Source organism: Osmerus eperlanus, chromosome 7 (assembly GCF_963692335.1).
Source record: "Osmerus eperlanus chromosome 7, fOsmEpe2.1, whole genome shotgun sequence".
NCBI lineage: Eukaryota > Metazoa > Chordata > Actinopteri > Osmeriformes > Osmeridae > Osmerus > Osmerus eperlanus.
Genome location: NC_085024.1, coordinates 13,094,423 through 13,111,846, shown reverse-complemented (window position 1 = coordinate 13,111,846; position 17,424 = coordinate 13,094,423). Strand labels below are relative to the sequence as shown.

At 40.4% G+C, this 17,424-nt stretch overlaps 1 protein-coding gene and 1 long non-coding RNA gene across 3 annotated transcripts; one reads left to right on the top strand and one right to left on the bottom strand.

Annotated features, from left to right (window-relative positions):
• The first annotated feature begins 21 nt into the window (after positions 1-21).
• Positions 22-1,224, top strand: LOC134023127 (uncharacterized). Its single transcript, XR_009930740.1, has 3 exons — positions 22-140; positions 789-907; positions 1,038-1,224. It is a non-coding gene; the product is annotated as an uncharacterized LOC134023127 (long non-coding RNA).
• A 2,196-nt stretch (positions 1,225-3,420) lies between these two features.
• Positions 3,421-16,372, bottom strand: zgc:113232 (uncharacterized protein LOC541546 homolog). 2 transcript variants are annotated; one of them, XM_062464967.1, is made up of 26 exons: positions 16,176-16,372; positions 13,949-14,033; positions 12,988-13,053; positions 12,586-12,758; positions 11,784-11,903; positions 11,483-11,536; positions 10,549-10,602; positions 10,274-10,327; positions 9,776-9,829; positions 9,045-9,098; positions 8,846-8,899; positions 8,549-8,602; positions 8,371-8,424; positions 8,192-8,236; positions 7,572-7,625; positions 7,430-7,483; positions 7,270-7,323; positions 6,855-6,926; positions 6,688-6,723; positions 6,325-6,369; positions 6,179-6,211; positions 5,846-5,992; positions 5,393-5,569; positions 5,077-5,167; positions 4,569-4,646; positions 3,421-4,213 (listed from the first exon to the last, which is right to left on the bottom strand). In XM_062464967.1, the coding sequence occupies exons 1-26, from the start codon at positions 16,194-16,196 to the stop codon at positions 4,008-4,010; spliced, it is 1,989 nt and encodes a 662-aa protein (XP_062320951.1). In that variant the 5' UTR covers positions 16,197-16,372; the 3' UTR covers positions 3,421-4,007. The 2 variants fall into 2 exon arrangements, with proteins under 2 accessions (XP_062320951.1, XP_062320952.1); XM_062464968.1 differs by having other exon boundaries at positions 12,586-12,755.
• Between the last annotated feature and the right edge of the window lie 1,052 nt (positions 16,373-17,424).

Genomic DNA, 17,424 nt, shown 5'->3' with positions numbered 1-17,424 from the left:
CAACCTGTTGCCCCGCCTACACGAGTCACATGTATGGGGCGCCGTTTATAAAATGTGTATAATCGCGATTGTTCTGGAAGAAAAAATGTGGGTGCGAATAACAACATGTATTTGGCTACTAATTTCGACAAGGAAAAGTGGTGAGTAGTATGAAGTGCAGAACTAATAATTCCAATGTAGACTACTTGTACTTGTTGCAAATGGATAATGGTAGTAGTAGCCTCCAAGACTACGACCTATTTAATATAAAAATAGCCAGCATGTTCATTTTAGCCCTACATCGACTGGCATTCTTGGTCCATTCACAATCACAATCTTATTCTCCGACATGCATGTCGGAGAATAAGTACGATGTAGGGCTAAAATGAACATGCTGGCTATTTTTATATTAAATGGAACATCTGATATTAACAATAATGAATACATCTAACCATATTAATAATAGTTTAAAGCGTGATGGTTTCGATGAGTTGGGAAATCCCAGTAAAGACCCGATCACGAGATCTATGACCCATGGGATTCCCCCAGTCAGGTGAAACTTCTGTTATCTACGTGGTTTAGCCAAATCCATATAGGCCTAGCCTACAAAAAAGAACATAGCCTACTTAAATCTAATTTAAATGTAAATGAGAGCCTAATAACATTTGGTTACAATGATCTCTTAAAATCTACAGATTCGTTATATGCATACATATATGAACCCCCAAAACTCCTGTGATGAACCTATTTGACTTCTGTCTTCAATGGACACTGTTAAATGTACTTTCTTAATCTTACCACCTTTTTAGTGATGGTTTCAGCGACTGTAGAGGAAGACTACAGGACTTATCCGTGTTGTAGGGATGGATCCACTCTTGAGTTGCCCATACATCCAAAATGTGAACAAAGCTGGACAAAGGGGGATATGGTAATCTATTGCATACACTCAAAGGATCAGCTAACAATTTATGCTTAGGTTTCTGTCACAGTGACCATTTCTTTCACCAAATTATGTGATTTCTTCATAGTGTGAGTGATTATCCTTTTCTTTGACACAGCCCTTTGCAGAATACAACAGTGAGCCCAGGGGATGCCAGGACCCTTGCATGGAGATCTCCTCTGGAAAAATCACACTGAGCAAATGTGTCAACTTGACACTCATTGTCGTGTGTTCAAACGTGGGTCACTTAAGAATGACTAGATATACTAACTTTAATTTTTTATTTGGATTCCATCTTCAAAAAGTGTCTCTTTTTTATTCTTCCACATAGGGAGAGAATGGTATACTGCAGGAAAAAAGGATACACTACTGTGGTGAACGTTTTATATGATTTTAACATTGGTTTGTGTTTATTATTAGGATGTAATTTATCTGGATATAATACACGTTTCATATCTTCAATGTCAATTTGATCGTCCTTGTATTAATGCATTATTTTATTTAATATTGTATAATCACACAGTCACTTGCTCTGTTTTCTTCAGCTGTAAAAGAGAACATCTGTCTCCAACAGCACAGCACTGAGACTCTTCTGACTGCTGCCAGATCAAGGAATTTGTATATTCGCTGTGGTATGATGGGGAGGGGATATGGACAATCATTCTAATCAATCAATCTAATGGACCAATTGCAGTCACTAGACTGAATGTTTAGTAGAAAACTATAACATTATTATAATTGTATTTTATCATTGATCATAGTTTTAAGTTTTAAAATAAGTGAAGCATGCAGCAAGACATTTATTTTGTCAACCTACGATGATTTCAGCTATGGAAGATTGCAAAGTACTAGTTGTCAATGTGCTTGATTCAGGGTTGGCAAATGTTTTGACAAAATTTGTCAAAACAATGTCCTCTTCTGTTTGTACTTCAGGAATTTTGGGAGGAATTTTCTCTGTCCTGCTTCTAGTCGTGCTGCTAGTCTTTTGTCGACGAAGACCCGAAGAGGCTCAGGCGCCATGCACAGTTTAGTACCTCAGACCACATTGTCTCTCAGGGCATTATTCCTGCCAAAGAAAACTGACATGTTTTGGGACCTTTTTAAGCTATGGTTCAGTTGTTTTTAAAATGCTCTGTGCTTAAAACTCTCTATAGTGATCTATCAGACTATATATCTATCAGTGCTCTCTTTATTTTGTTTACTGCACACTTATTTTCAATCACAATTATGTGTCATGTTGCATTGCACTGCGTGTGTTTTAAAGGTGCACTTGTTACGATAATTTATTTACTAAGGTTACCAATTGCAATTATTTATATATTTATTGTGAATTATACATAGCATTACAGATGCCAAATTGTAGCAACTGAACAAAAGTGTTTCATAATATTTCACTGCATTACTAATTTCACATGCTAGGAGCCAATCAAAGAAACAAGTAAATTACTTTCTGGGTGATAGAGCAGTCCAAGTTCAATTCATTTCAATTGTTTGCATATCTTCACTCAAAATTCTGCTCAATTCTGCAAATGTGAAGATTAACTTATTGTATAACTGTACTGTAAATACCTTTTATTTATATATATGTATTTTATACCAATATAGTTTATAACATAAAAAAAACACATGAAATTGATTATTTATAATTAGATTATTCTTATATATGAATCTTTATTGGTAACCCTATCATTCTTAAAGACATCTATTACTGTTACTTATCACAATAATGGCTTTAGGCGTGCAACTATGAATTGCTTGTTTTATGTTTTCTCACTTCATAATGTAATACGCAGCTTACTTCTCTGCACACTGTCATTAGTATTTGATCTAATATCAATCTACAATAATCGAATTGCAATGTAAATTAAAACCTGTATTTTACAATGTTAAATCCGAAGCAGCATTCTTAGTATTGTCACGGTTCACACGGTGTCTGAGCGCCAATCTGCGTCACCGGAATATTAGACGCACCTGTTTTGTGTTGACTCATTACGATGGCTATATAAGCTGAGCTGTCTCTGACCTCGTTGTGAAGTCTTATTCTTAGTTTCTTTATCGATGGCCGTGTGGCGTTTGCCCTTTGTTCTGTAGCATCTTTATTTCTCAGTAAAGTTCTTGTGCACTTTCATCCCAAAACGCAGACTCCTTGCCTGCTTTATCACAAGTATGTATTATGTGTTGTTTAAACATACAGTAAGACTAACTTAAAATACATTCATTTAATTTAGCAGATGCTTTTGTTCCAAAGCCACCTTATGACTTTTGTTGAAGCAGTAGCCGCAATTATAACTCACATTTTAGGTTAATGACTACTATTGACATAAACATTGTTACACAAATAGATAAAAGGAATATGGTGATTCATAAAATGCTGTGCTTGTTTGACTGTGATGTCTATTCTGTGCTGATAAAAAGATGGAAGGGTTCATTTGGGAAGTAAATAATGACACAAAACAGACACCAAAACTGTAATGATTACTGTAATAAAGTAAGGACTCCTCTTAAGAAAAAAAAACCTTTATCTAAAACAGTGATGTGTATTGGAACACACACAGGTCAGATACTTTACAAAATTATTTACATATCCGTATTTTATTTTTATGTACCCACAGCAATAGTTAAAAGTTATAATAACATAACAAATAGTATGATTGAGATGAACATTTTTGCCTTAACCAATAGTTTTTTTTTTACACCTTTGACATATAAAATTGGGCTTGAAAAACAAAAAGCATTAATGTAAAATCTTAGTCATTTGAGTTTACAGGAGCCTTGTGTGGCTCAGATGGCATGTCCTCGTGGTTGGTTTCCTCTCTTTGTACAGAGTCCAGCTTGTCTCACCAAACTTCATCAAATCTCGTAAGCTCCATGGGATCATGTGCTTGGACCAACTCCATTTCAATACCAGTGAACATGGAAATCGAAAAGACAAATACAGACTAATGCCATTTGATGCAATGCAATCAAAGTCAATTTCCCGGGGAGTACTGGAGTATCTATGGACTTGACCCAAACCTTGCCATGAAGCGACCCTTCAGGACGACACCCCGGCATATAGCAGCCCTCTTCCACAGCTCCTTGGCTGGGGTTAGATCATAGGGCTGAGGGGTCCCTTTACCAGGCCCTGCTCCTTGCGCACCACTGGCGCGTGAATGCTGCAGTCTCGTGCCTCACATATGCCAGGGACTCCGGCGATGCCTGCCATGCCAGGCTGGCCCACTGGGCCAGGGAACCCACGGGGGCCATGAGGACCCTCCATGCCATTCTTAGGCTCCGCTGGGTGGCCAGGTACACCTGTAAGCAAGAGATAACAACAACCAGTCAGTAAGGTTTCAGGTGACGTGGCAAAATGTCTGTAATATAATTCACTCACATCAACATCCTGAAAGGGTCATTCAAAAACTGATACTATGACCTTTAAAGACTGAACACGGCTCATTACCCCATGAATAAAAACTGGGCACAGGATAATGTTTCAGACATATTGTTAATAGAATACTATTTGTTTGCGGCTATCTGGCTTATAAGCCCGGCCACATTCTCACTCAAATTGTTCAGTGTTCAAGGAGTGTTTATGTTGCTGTAGTACAACACATATCTGGGAGCCATTAAAGATTATGTCGGTTAAAGAACATATTCTGTATCCTACCCCTAAGGCCTTGGTGTCCATCATGTCCTGGCAGACCTTTGCCAGCATCACCTCTCGCTCCTTTGTTGCCTTTCAGACCTGTGGACGAATAGAGAGTATCAGAGATGTATTGGAACAAGGGCAGTCAGTGGGGAGCTCTGAGGTGTACAGTATGTCTTTACCAGGTTCTACCATTTCAGTACCTCATGACAAAGGCGACAATTGTGAAATGATTAACATTTGGGTGTGAATGAGTTGTTTTGTTACAGTTGTTGTTATAATTGGAAATCCCTTCAACTTTTACCAGAGATGTTTTCTATATGGTCGATGCAACGCTATAACCCAGCTGATAGAATAAGCTCAAATGTTTAGGGGAAGTTTTTGCTGTAAAGTACTGTTTGGAAACCTGAATGTTTTTTTCTGACTTGAAGCCCTTTCTCGCTCGTTTTTTTCCTAAGGTTCTTCTCGTACTCCATGCGGTATGGTTCTATATCTCACCTTTTGTATGTTTGTTTTTGTGTGTACATACCTCTCTCTCCTTGTGCCCCCTTCTGCCCCTCTGCTCCTGTGTCTCCGATGATGCCTCGGCCTCCCTTGGCCCCAGCTTTGCCTGCTTTGCCCTTTGAGAAAAAGAGGAAAAAAGAAAAGACAAAGCAGATAAAGTAGAGTTCTTCTATCACCATACAACCATTTCAACAGTTGACCCAATAACAATCCATAACCTTGATTTAAAGTGAAAACTGTGATGAAGAATCATGGGATATCCTTAACCCTTAAAATTGCTGGTGTCAGTGGTGTAAAGCAAGGGTTTGGTTAATTGACATTTCAAGGGCCTGTTGACTCACAGGCTTGCCTGACCCTCCGGTGGGTCCTGTGGCTCCAGGTGGTCCTATGAGTGTGCGGTTGTTGATGGGGCAGCCTTGGGAACACTTGGCCCTGATGGAGGCTGCATACTGGGAGATCTGGGCAGTGACCACGCCTCTGCACAGCTGCAACACCTGCTCGTCCGTCAGACCAGGGCCCTAACGTGAATGGAAGGAATCAAATATATCAATCAACCATCATTCAACCAACTCTTAAAATCCATCTTTTTACCATCCATCCATTTATCCACCAAGCAATGTTCCTTTTGAACCCAAACTGTCAAGTTGACCCAATACTTCAATAGGGTGAAATGCTTTGATGCCTGATTTTGACAGTAATAAAACAAAAATGTAGGGCCATCACTTTCGTGTTATGAACCAGTGTGGTAGACATTGCAAGTTTCTACTTCAGCGGGACTGGCTGTTGATACGCACAGCGGCACCTGGAACTCCTTTGGGTCCTGCACGACCTTTGACCCCCAGATCACCCCCTGGGCCTGACTGTCCTCTCGGTCCTGGGATACCCGGTGGTCCGACCCGTCCAGCAAGACCATCACGTCCACGGGTGCCCCTCTCTCCTTGCTGAAGGTCAGAGGAAGGGATGAAGGGATTAATAAATAAAGAGATACATTTAGAAAGAGATAAGATATGCATATTCATTTCAAAAATATCAAAGGCTAGAGACATGTAACTATTCTTGATGAAGTTACAATGTGACATCACATGCATGGTTTTTCTATGACATACGTAACACAAAACGTAACACACCTGTCCTTTGTCACCGCGTGTGCCAAAATTTCCCTGTAGAGAATGAGGAAGTGGAGCACGTATTACAAAAACTTGTCTGGGGAAATAATGAGTGGAACTATTTTTAGAGATTAAAAGAGGAAGGTGTAGCATTAAGACAAGGTTACCTTTCCACCTTTTACTCCCTTCACTCCAGTCCTTCCAGACCCACCCTGAGAAAAAGGAAATTAATTAAATTAAATGTGGTAAAACATTTAAAACACACTTCTACTATGTGTAGGAAAATCAACAGGGAGAGTACAACCACTCACATTGTGACAACCTTGTGATTATCACCAAATGACTTATGACAGCTTTGTGTCATGAGGGAGGAAAAACACATAAACAACAGATGATCAAAGGCTGATTGATCAGCAGGTCTGATACATCCACGAGAGTTGACAAATCATTTGAGTAGAGAGTTGACTCGTCATTTTCTATCGCTGTTGATAACCAATAATGATTATTTAAGTACTTAAAATGAAGGTTACCTTCTCACCATCTGGTCCTGTTTCACCTTTGGCTCCCTAAAAATGTAACATATTTCCGACATGAAGTTAATTATTAACAGCTAATACCATGCTTATTGCGCAAGTAAATAGATCATTGTAATAATAATGAATAGTTGAGTGTTTTGGTGGGTGTGCTGTTCACATACTGGCTGGGCACGCAGGCCTTTTGGTCCTGGTTGTCCTGGTACCCCTGCGTCTCCACTCTCTCCTTGGAGTCCCTTGTAGAAAAATAAAACAAGCAGGGAATTCCTTTTTGGCTTTCATCCTTGCTTCGTGAACAAATATTACCTTGTAACCTTATATTGGACAGGTCTCCCTTGAAAAATTGATTTATCTCAATGGGACCTTCCTGGTTAAATAAAGGTTAAATCAAATAAATAAAAATAAATTATCATGTGACTCATGTAGATAACCTTTTGCTGTCTGCCCACACAAAACCATGACGTTTAAATACTTAGCAACAACACCAGAGGGGAAACCCCAAAGAGGGAAGCTTTGCTTCCCCTGTTAGCTTCAAATAATCACAACTAAAGGCCATGACATACTTATAACATGTCTTACCCCGGCTCCAACTCTCCCTGGAGGTCCCCTTACACCACGAGCACCTCTGTCGCCCTGTAGGGACAAAACTGGTCATTAATGTACCATAAAGAATTCTATAGTTGCCGCATAATGCTTCACGAGAGACAGCCTAAATGAGCAGCCACTCGTTATACAGCACCTTGGCACCAAATTCTCCAGGGACACCAATCACACCAGGAACTCCTAGAGGTCCCTACAGGAGAATGGGGAAAGTACATTTGATTACTTACAGTATTTCTGTAGGATCTATTCTAAATGAGTAATGATGTTAAGTCACTCACGTCCTGTCCAGGATCACCGTCACTACCTGGGATACCACTCTGGCCTTGGGTTCCCTAGGGATGAGAGGAGATAAATGACGGGAAGAATGAAAGAGAAAGACTTATTTAAAAACCGAAACAGAAAGAGTTCAATGTGTATGCAGACAGAATTTCGACAGGGGAAGAATGAAAGTGTCTCGTTTGGTTTTTAATTATTTCTTTCTCTTTCATTTTTTCCATTCTTCCCCTGTTATAAAATCAACATTCGTAATCACGGCCAATTCGTATCTGTCCTTGTCAAAGGGTTTATCTTAAGGACAATACATCTGTTTTGTAAATGTCAGTTATGCACAGCGCAGTTATGTTATGATTTGGGGTATTTCATATGTGAAGCAGTGGCATAGACATCATTTTAATTTTGAGGGGGTCCCCATTTTAACATGAGGGGGCCACAAATCTTTTTTTATATACATCAAAAACACCTTAATCTTTCATTGTATGCTATCAGAATTCTTGGGGGGCGGACATATAAATGTGTGGCCACGCTACTGATATGAAGGTGTTGTTCAGGTGTTTTTATTGATGTATACGCTGTACCTGATTTGTAAATATAAACATTGGGTTTCTTGGTGTTTTCATACCTTAGGACCAGAATCCCCTCTGCCACCTGTCTCTCCAGGATAACCCTGTAAAAGGAAAAAACGGTCAATGTTGCAGAGGAGAGAAAAGCAACGTCCACGAGTGGAGACAGAGAAGAACATGTTTTACAACTGAACGGATCGACGGAGAGAGGGATGGAGGGAGAAATCGAGCAGCTTACATTGTAGCCTCGCTCGCCGTGGTCTCCGGAGAATCCGGGAGCCCCACCCTGACCCTGTTCAGAGGAAAGTGAGACAGGGCACACGGGTGACAAGGAAGAAGTATAAGTCAATAGCCTCCATTTGTCTCAGATAAGCGTGAGGTTCTTTTTTGCTACTCTCAGATAGAGATGATATTACCTTGTCTCCTTCTCGTCCCTCAGGCCCCTGTTTCCCTGTCACACCAATCGACCCCTGTAGAAACGACAAAGGAAAAGCTAAAAAAAAATGCTGAAGAAGCTGCTCTAAAGTAGCATTCCCTTAAATAAAGTCCAATATCTCAGAATCGATGGGGAGCAAACAGGAGAAAAAGTCTAGAGCTGACAAGTGCATACTGTTTGACCTTTATTATGTTGTGTGTGTGAATGTACATCTTGTGGTTTCCTTCGTAAAAGTTGTGGTCAGGAGATGTCGGGCTGTTAGTTTGACCATATTTACCTTGATTCCTGTAGTTCCACCAGGACCAGTAGGCCCTGCCTTTCCCACTGGGCCCTGATATAAGAAATAGAACACGTGAGGACATTTAACAACACATAGTACAGGATTTAGAGAGCTGAACTAGTGTGTGAAGTTTTAACATTGAAGGGACGCTGTTTTGTACAGTGAGGTTAGATGGATATCGATGGACAACACTTACAGTCTCCCCTAGGGCCCCAACCCCCCCTCGGGGTCCTTCCATACCGATGTCACCCTGTGGACGAGAAGACACATAATCCGTTACATGCAAATATCATGAAAAAACGATATTTTCAGTGTCTGCTGGGACTTCATGGAGGTAATCTTACAGTGGTTCCATTTTTACATGATGGAATTATATATTGACTATGTATATGTCAGAATAAAGTTGGATGGAAATATACTGATTCATTGTGATGTCAAACTGGTTTAGTATGGGTTTTTTTCTGCATCACTGGTCATTTTAGTGTTCTGGTGTACTTGGTTTTCGATAACATCAAACCAATTACTGTCTAGGATTCTTTTTTGAAGATCTCTGGCTTTTCTGTCAGCTCCCACTTCTACTCTGTGATGTTAGAAGTGGTTTTGGGGTTATCAATGACACGTCGATTCTTTCAACATGCAGAAATTATCATTCGACTTCAAAACAGAGTTCCATTCACTTTGCCAGCTTTATATATACAGTAACGGATCTCACAGGTTTTATCAATTTGACTGGACAAGTCCAAGCATTTACCTGGGTAGCAAGTCATGTTGGTTCTTCACAGTGCAATACAGTATGTCATGGGGAATTCCTTATAGCGGTGCTCATTTCCTAGTCATTTCAGTTTTGTGTGGCAAGGAGTGTAAGGGGGTTTTACGTGGAAGTGAAACCTCCACCTCCACTGTTTTGGTTGGGTGTCTGGTCCTCACCTTCAGCCCAGGAACGCCATCAACACCTGGATCACCTGGCACCCCAGGGACACCCTGTTGAAAAGGGGAGGGGGGAGATTCAGATAGGATGACCCTGCCAACAACACACCGTGAAATGCTTCTGATATGTAAATGAAAGAGAAAGAATGGAAGAAAAGACGAGTAAAACAGAAAGTGGAGGGAGAGTTTGTTTTTCATTTCATGCTCAAGAATTGTGGGAAGTTCCATTCAGATCTTTCTTTGTTTGACAATCTCTTTTCATTGTTCAATTCTTGAGAATGAAATGAAAAACAAACTCTCCCTACACTTTCTGTTTCCCTTTTAACACACTGTAGACAAACTGCAGGGAGCACCATCTAGTGGTCCTATTTAATAAAGACAGTCAATTGAGAAGCTGGAAGCCTGCACATTAAAAACATACTCTTCAAGTGCATTTGTTAACAAGAAAAGCAAAGAAAACAAATGACTGGATAATATTTGATGAGGTTCACTACTTACCATGGCTCCCGAATAACCAGAGGCACCTTCCTCCCCATCAAGCCCTGAATCACCCTGGTAAGAGGTCAAAGGTCAAACATGAGTTCTCCCAATAGGTGATGTTGTTATGCATATACGGTATCAGTCAAAAGTTTGGACACACTTTCCCAATATGTTATGTGTGATCATAACATTTGAACAACTAATGTAATATGTGTAGTGAGAATCTCAGTCACTTAACAGTAGCATCAGGGTAAGCTACTGGTGTGATTGTCTTCACAACATTGATTCCTCACCACAGGGCCAGTGTCTCCTCCACGTCCTCTAACCCCTTTGAATCCTTTGTAACCCTGATGAAACAGACCTAATCAGTCAATTTCAGAGTGCTAAGTGATTATTGAGAGTGTCATAATCAGGGATTGAACTCAAAAACTTCAGATTTATGGGAAATGGGATTGGAGGTTATAGTACATTTTACTACGATAAATCACCATGAACAATGTAAATTGTAAATTAATGTATTAATAAAATGTCAACTTGCAAAAGGTAACATTGTAAAATAAATTCAAATCTGAGAAACTGCAGCCCCCATTCTTTTATGTATTCGTCCAACTCGAGTTTAATTGACAGTGGTTCCTCAAAACAAGCCAGGGAGGAAAATTCGCCTTTTCAAAGGCAATTGACTGGAACAGGATTGCTGGAACATAATTGGCTGGAAAGTAGCAGGCCGCTCCTAAATTTGAAATTAACATTCCACGGGTACTGAGCTGTCTGTGTAGCAACATCTCTCAGGGGGCCTCATTAGCGTACACAACATGTTTATTGAGGACAACATTTTTATTTTATTTCCATAAAAATTCTTACCCAATGTATCTTTAAATGTAAACAATGTACACGTTTCATTTTCAGAAAATGTCTTTGACTGGTTTGCCCTTTCCCAGAATAATTCCATGAGGCTGACTGGAAATGCATCACTTACACAGCACAACATCTGTGTTTGCTGAAATAATATATGTATACTGTATATGTTCAAACATTCAGGTGAATAAAGGCTTTAAACGTTTTACTTACGGCACATTTAAAAGTACATTGCCTCAGTGAAAATAATTCTGTCGTAATTCCGTGTCTCACCTATATATGGTACTATTCTATTTATAACAGGATTTATGAAATCCATTTACAGATTATATGGATTTATACAAAAATGTCTTTGTGTAATGACACACTCACCTCCCTTCCTTGAGCCCCTGGGAAACCCTGTTTTCCTTGCAGACCTCTTCCTCCCTGAATGGATAGACAAATCATTGTAAATAGTCTGTCCATCAAAAAAAAGGTAGAGATAAACGGAGTAAAAGCACAAAGCAAATGCACAATACAAAACATACAACAAAAGGGACAATATTTCAGAGATAAAAATAAAAATAAATCAGACAACTACTATTATTTAATTTATTGCACTCTCCCAAATCAATCAGACGGTAGAGTAGTTTTAATGTGCACAGATGGTCGTCATAATTGTAGTATTGTCTACCTTGGGCCCTGCAAAGCCAGCGAAGCCAGGCTCCCCGGGCTCACAGTCGCACTCTGTAGGACCCTCCTGCCCCAGAGCAGCGTCTTCACCCGAGTCATACTCCTCTGAATCGTATGGCACCTGGAATATGTGGGAATGTGATATGTCATGTTCATGACTCAACAGCATGTCATACTACTAGGGAGACCCAAAATATTGGTAAGATTATCGGAATCGGACGATATTAGCCAAAAATATCAACATTGGCATCCGCTCTATGTTAAGTTTGACTCCAGAGTGTAAAATTATACTTCATAATAATACTCTACGTAAGTAGATGATGCCACTAACAAATGCAGGCTACACATGCAACACAGAGCTAGCCCACAATGTCTGCTGTGTGGAGGGATTTTGAAATGTCAAAGGAAAATAAAAATGACCATATGCAACATTTGTGCTGGTAGTATTTCCCAAGGAAACCACAAACCTGAGATGTTCAGCAATTACTTGGAACAAACACAAAAATAAAAATGTTGGTTATGTTGCTATCGGTCTCTGTATATTTATAATAATTCAGATACAAAATGTTATATAGATGCATCGCTATATTCTAATGTATTCCACTTAACACCTACTGAAACTGTGAGAAGTAATCTGGACTGACATCTCTGCTTGAATTTATAGAATATAGAATGTTTAAATCATGTGATAACCTTCCAATGGAAATAGCTGAGAAAAAATACCTACACACATCCTAACATGATCATCAAAACAACCAAAGCATTAAGGTAAAGCCCATTGCTGATTGTCACTCAAGGAGCACCTTTGAGGTTATGGTGACGTCCTTCTTGGCGTAGTGGGACTCAGTGGTGGTGGCATAGGGGTAGGACTCCTCAGTGATCATGGTGACCCCGGTGGGGGCAGGGGCATAAGGGTCGTACTCCGAGGGCTGCTGCTCCTCATAGCTGTGGGTGGGCTCTGGTGGGTACTCCACTGCTAGGGGTGGGGGTCAGGAGATTGGGGGAGGAGGGGGGGGGGGGTAGGTAGGTAAATGTCAAACTGGGGAATTTAGCCACACAAGACAGTTACATATTTTGGGATCCAATTGTTTCACAGTAGGTGGTCAAGCTTGCTCCATGGGCTGTTTGGAAACAAGCGAAAGGGAACAAACCCTAGCTTCAGTCAGGCGAGGAGGACCTGAGACATCTTTTCAGTTGCTCATTACCTGGGTGAGGGTAGCCAGACGGGTCATAGCTGTCAACCAGGGAGCCCTCATACGTGTGTTCGTCACCTGACGATAGAAAATGAGAGATGTCTGTTGATGAGTTGAATTAAAGGGCAACACTTTACATTAAGCTTTTGTTAACCACCATGTAACTACCTGGCAATACTTACAGTAAGCATTGAGGTACATCGAAACTGCTATGGAGTTACACTTTGAATGGAAGAAGTTGGACTTTACAGGTAAGTAAGTGGATATCTTGGCAACACAATCTTCAACTGTACTTTATTATTTTATATTATTGTTATTGTTATAATTATAATAATATCTTATATTATTGTTGCTTGCTTTTTCTACAGGTCCACTCTTGCACTTTTTGAGGTTCATGTTGTTTAATTTTTAACTTGTTTAACTACATGCTCTTATGGTTCTTCCCATTGGCACTTATTTGCTTTTCACAATGTATGCTTCATGTTTGGCTACCCGCAATGTTTTGGGGCTATCTCGTTGTTATGATCAGTGACCTATGCACTTTTGTAAAGCTCTCTCTTGGAAGGTACTTTGGATAAAAGTGTCTGCTAAATAATAAATGTAAATGTACTTTACAGCATACACTTCCCCCTCACACCACATTCCCATTGCCGATGTACTGTATGTACTTTTCTCCAAAGCAATGGACAGGAGAGGATTTGAACCTGTGACTTCTTGATCAGCAGTCCAATTCTTTACCACTGAACTATACCCATCCATACAATTCCATTTAATTACATAGCATTGTCTATGCACCAGCAATTTTATAAACAAATAGTGACCTGCTGATTTCACTTCATCCCTTGGAACAATATGCCTACCTTTAGGTTAATTGCAAACTTGACATCACACACAAAACAAATCAAGTCATAAATAATCTTCATAAATGTAAAATTGTTGGAATTTATAATCAGTCCAATGTTTCTCTCCTCACCTGAGTGAAAGCCAGAGTATTCATCCTGCCCGTGGGAGAAGAAGGCACAATAAAGGAGCGCGAGTAACCGGAAGGCTATGGACACCTAGCGGAGAGACAGGAATCCGGCATAGAAAACAGAATATAAAATGCAAGTCTCTACGTGCCTGTGACTTTTTGAATGACACATCATTACTAAAAGACTTGAAAATGAAAATGCATTTCAGCATAGACCATAAAATATAATTGCAGCGTAGCTAGAACGCCCTCTATAACGCGCTACCTCGCTACTACGACTGACTGCGCATCTCAGCACAGCACCTATTCAAACCATTCCTAAATATGAATGTCCAGACCCACATTTGTGAATAATCTTTGAATAATGCATAAACATCTATAAAAAATCTTCTCAATTTTTTTTTCTTCCCAAGCACACGACGGAGTCAGCAAAAATCATTTCACTGCACATTGTACTTGTGTGATGGTGTGTGACAAACTTTGATTTGATTACCTTGGTAGTTCTTTATTTGTTATTCTTCCTAGTAGCTCTATACCAAACTACGGTTGTTTGTTCCATTGAGGCTCATCACATTCTCATACAAAACAGTCCAAACAACCCCGAATGTGGGATGGAAAGCACATGAGAAGCATAAGGTGCTTTGAAACGTGCAATTCAAACTTGAAAAGTAAACCTTTTGTAAATTCCATATTTGTAAAATATTTTCCTGGACAGCCTTTTAATACATTGTATTGGATGCTGTCAGTGGGAAACATGACCACTGGGAGGAGATTTCACCTAGAGGGCCACGATCCACCCTGCTCACATAGAGGGCTGAAAACATGGGGAAGAGGTCACCTGAGACTGGAGGACACAGGAGTACGTAGGAGAGCTCAAAACGCCCTTTGTCAGGATGAAAGCAGAGGTGAGCTACTGCGGTTCTCAGGCTCGTTTCACATTCCAGAATGGTCCACAGTAATCCAAGTCTATGACTTCTGGAGTTTAGGTCTATTAAGCGAAGCTGTCTCTCTGTCTCTCTGTCTCTCTCTCTCACTCACTCACCCTCACTCTGTCTGTCTCTCTCTTTGATGTTTCAAGTACATGAATGTCTGTTAAATACATTCTAATGCAGTTTACTTGTATGTCAATTCTCTTGCCTAGAACTATGACACGAGGAACTGAGTCAGAGGCAGTGTCACAGAGGCAGGGGCATAGGTTCCTGTTCAAATGGATGCAGACAGTAAATATAATTTCCTTAATAAAACAGATTTTCAATTTTCAAAAAGTGAACATGTATAATTACACCTACACAAAGGAGTTTCATGAAGAAATACATTATTACAGTAATATATATTACTGTAATATTACTGTATTACTGTTACAGTAATATATTAATATATTACTGTAAGAATATTTAGAATGGTAAGACGTATAACTTTCAAAAAATCTATTCAACCCATTTTACATCATAGGAATCACAATAATCCAAGGAAGACTCTTGGATGTAATGGTGTTAAATGATGTCTGTAATAGTACTCATACTATAAATAACGTCCTTATCCGTGGATTACCTGGACATGTTCCCACAATCCTTTTCAAAATAATGTTCACACAGTGAGTGGGAGGAGCCACTGAGCATGTGATCCCTCCTGACCTGCAGGTCCCCTGGGGCAGTGAGGAGCAACGTGATACAGTCTGCTGTGTGATCTCTATTAATGAAGACAGTTTCCCATTCCACCTAACACTCCGCAAACAGTGGGAGGCGATTTGCCTATTGGAATTACACCTTAGACTGAATAATAAAAGAACGCACTTTGTATTATGGCTTGTGGTATACACTCATAAACATTTAGTTTTTAATATTTTGTCATTTTATACTGGAATGGAGGAGCAATAAAATTACATATCCTGGACGGAGAATATTTCCATCGATTTTATCCTATGCACGACTGAAAATCCCACACTAGTGAACTCTCCAACCCAGTATAAGAATGGACCAACCAACCAAATGGCCTTCAGCCTACACAGCTGAGAACCTCACAATGGTTGTACATAAAGAAATAACTTCAGTCAACAATAAATCCCAGTCCAATGCCATACAACATTTCAATATAGCCTACTTTTCAAACAGCTTGCACTGACAATGGATGCAGGCCCCAAAACGACTCCCCCCCCCCACACACCCTGCACCACAAACCCCAGATTTTCCTCCTGGACCAGCGTCGGACCTCATGCCGACTGCAGTCTTACCATTCCCCTGGACACGACCATGGTGCTGGCTCTGTCCACTTGCTTGCTGTAACGTCCGCTCCAACCAGAGCCAGTCAGGGTACACGTACGAAAGAATAAATAACGATTAAAGGTCCAGTTTTGTCCTGTCCTGAACGGTGCTCCTCACAGCATTCTTGCTCCCGATGGTCCCCCTGCCCTCTCTCTTTCTCTCTCTCTCCCTCCCTCCTTCTTCCTCTCTCCTGTGGATCCCTCAGGTTCTCAGGCACTGAGTGGCTGATGTTCCCTCCCTGCTCTCCTCTCCTCGACAGGGTGAGAAATACCTGAGTCTACCCCAAACTCCAAATAAACTGGGGGATTGAGGGATTCAGACAGCAGCCATGGAGGAGAGGGATGAAAGGAGGTAGAGTGGGAAAGTATTGTCCAACAGGAGCTTTATAGAGTGGGGAGATGACTGGGTTTGTTCACCATTAATCTACTGGAGGACTCTTTTTCGGTCAATAAACTTTTACCCAGTTAACCATAATGAAACCGTTTCCATTTCTAGCTATAAAAAAGGTTCATGCATTGAGTTAACAGAAGCTTAATGATAAACCTGGGCATGACTGAGTATACTTTATTGTTTATGGTTGAAATCAATTAGATTCTCACAGACCTGCAAATGTAACCCATGTCAATCAGGCATCAGTAATGTCTGATGGCAATTTTTACCTGAGTGACAATATTGGGTTATAGACATTTATTGGAAACAGACCTGACCTCCGGTGCCCTTTGACCTGCTGGTAAAAGTGTGCCAGCTCTAACACTGCTGTCCAACATTCCATAGTGTTTGTACAGTGACAGAGAAGGAAAAGGAGGACCTTTAACCTCCAGGTAGATTCAGCTCACCGTGACCACCACAAGCATGCTCAGTAGCTATATGTCCACACTGGCGGTCAGAACCCAGCACTGGACCTTACAACGCAGAGTCTGTTGGAGTGTGAAATGATACTCTAGGGCAGAAGACTGACCTGGGGATAATATCAAGACATCCTCTCTGATTTGTGTCCCTTTCTCTCGTTCATAACTGCAGTGGTCAGGTTTGTGTCCTGAGGATTAGCTAACAGGCAGAAATCTAAACCAGATGGACTACAACCAAAACTGTCTTTCCGAAACAGGTGTCTCAGAGAATATCAACCATCAAGCAGGTTGACATTAATGAATGTGTGGAATATAAACCAATCGAGACACTAGAAAGCAGGAAACAGAAACCACTGAGGTTGGGGTTCAT

What these genes read in the sequence shown, in the direction of transcription:
- zgc:113232 (XM_062464967.1), bottom strand. Translation starts at nt 16,196, where the DNA reads ATGGTCGTGTCCAGGGGAATG. An exon ending in TTGGGGCCCTAGGGGAGACT is followed by an intron (nt 8,900 to 9,044) that starts GTAAGTGTTGTC and finishes TTCTTATATCAG; the next exon opens with GGCCCAGTGGGAAAGGCAGG. An exon ending in CACGCGGTGACAAAGGACAG is followed by an intron (nt 5,993 to 6,178) that starts GTGTGTTACGTT and finishes TCTGACCTTCAG; the next exon opens with CAAGGAGAGAGGGGCACCCG.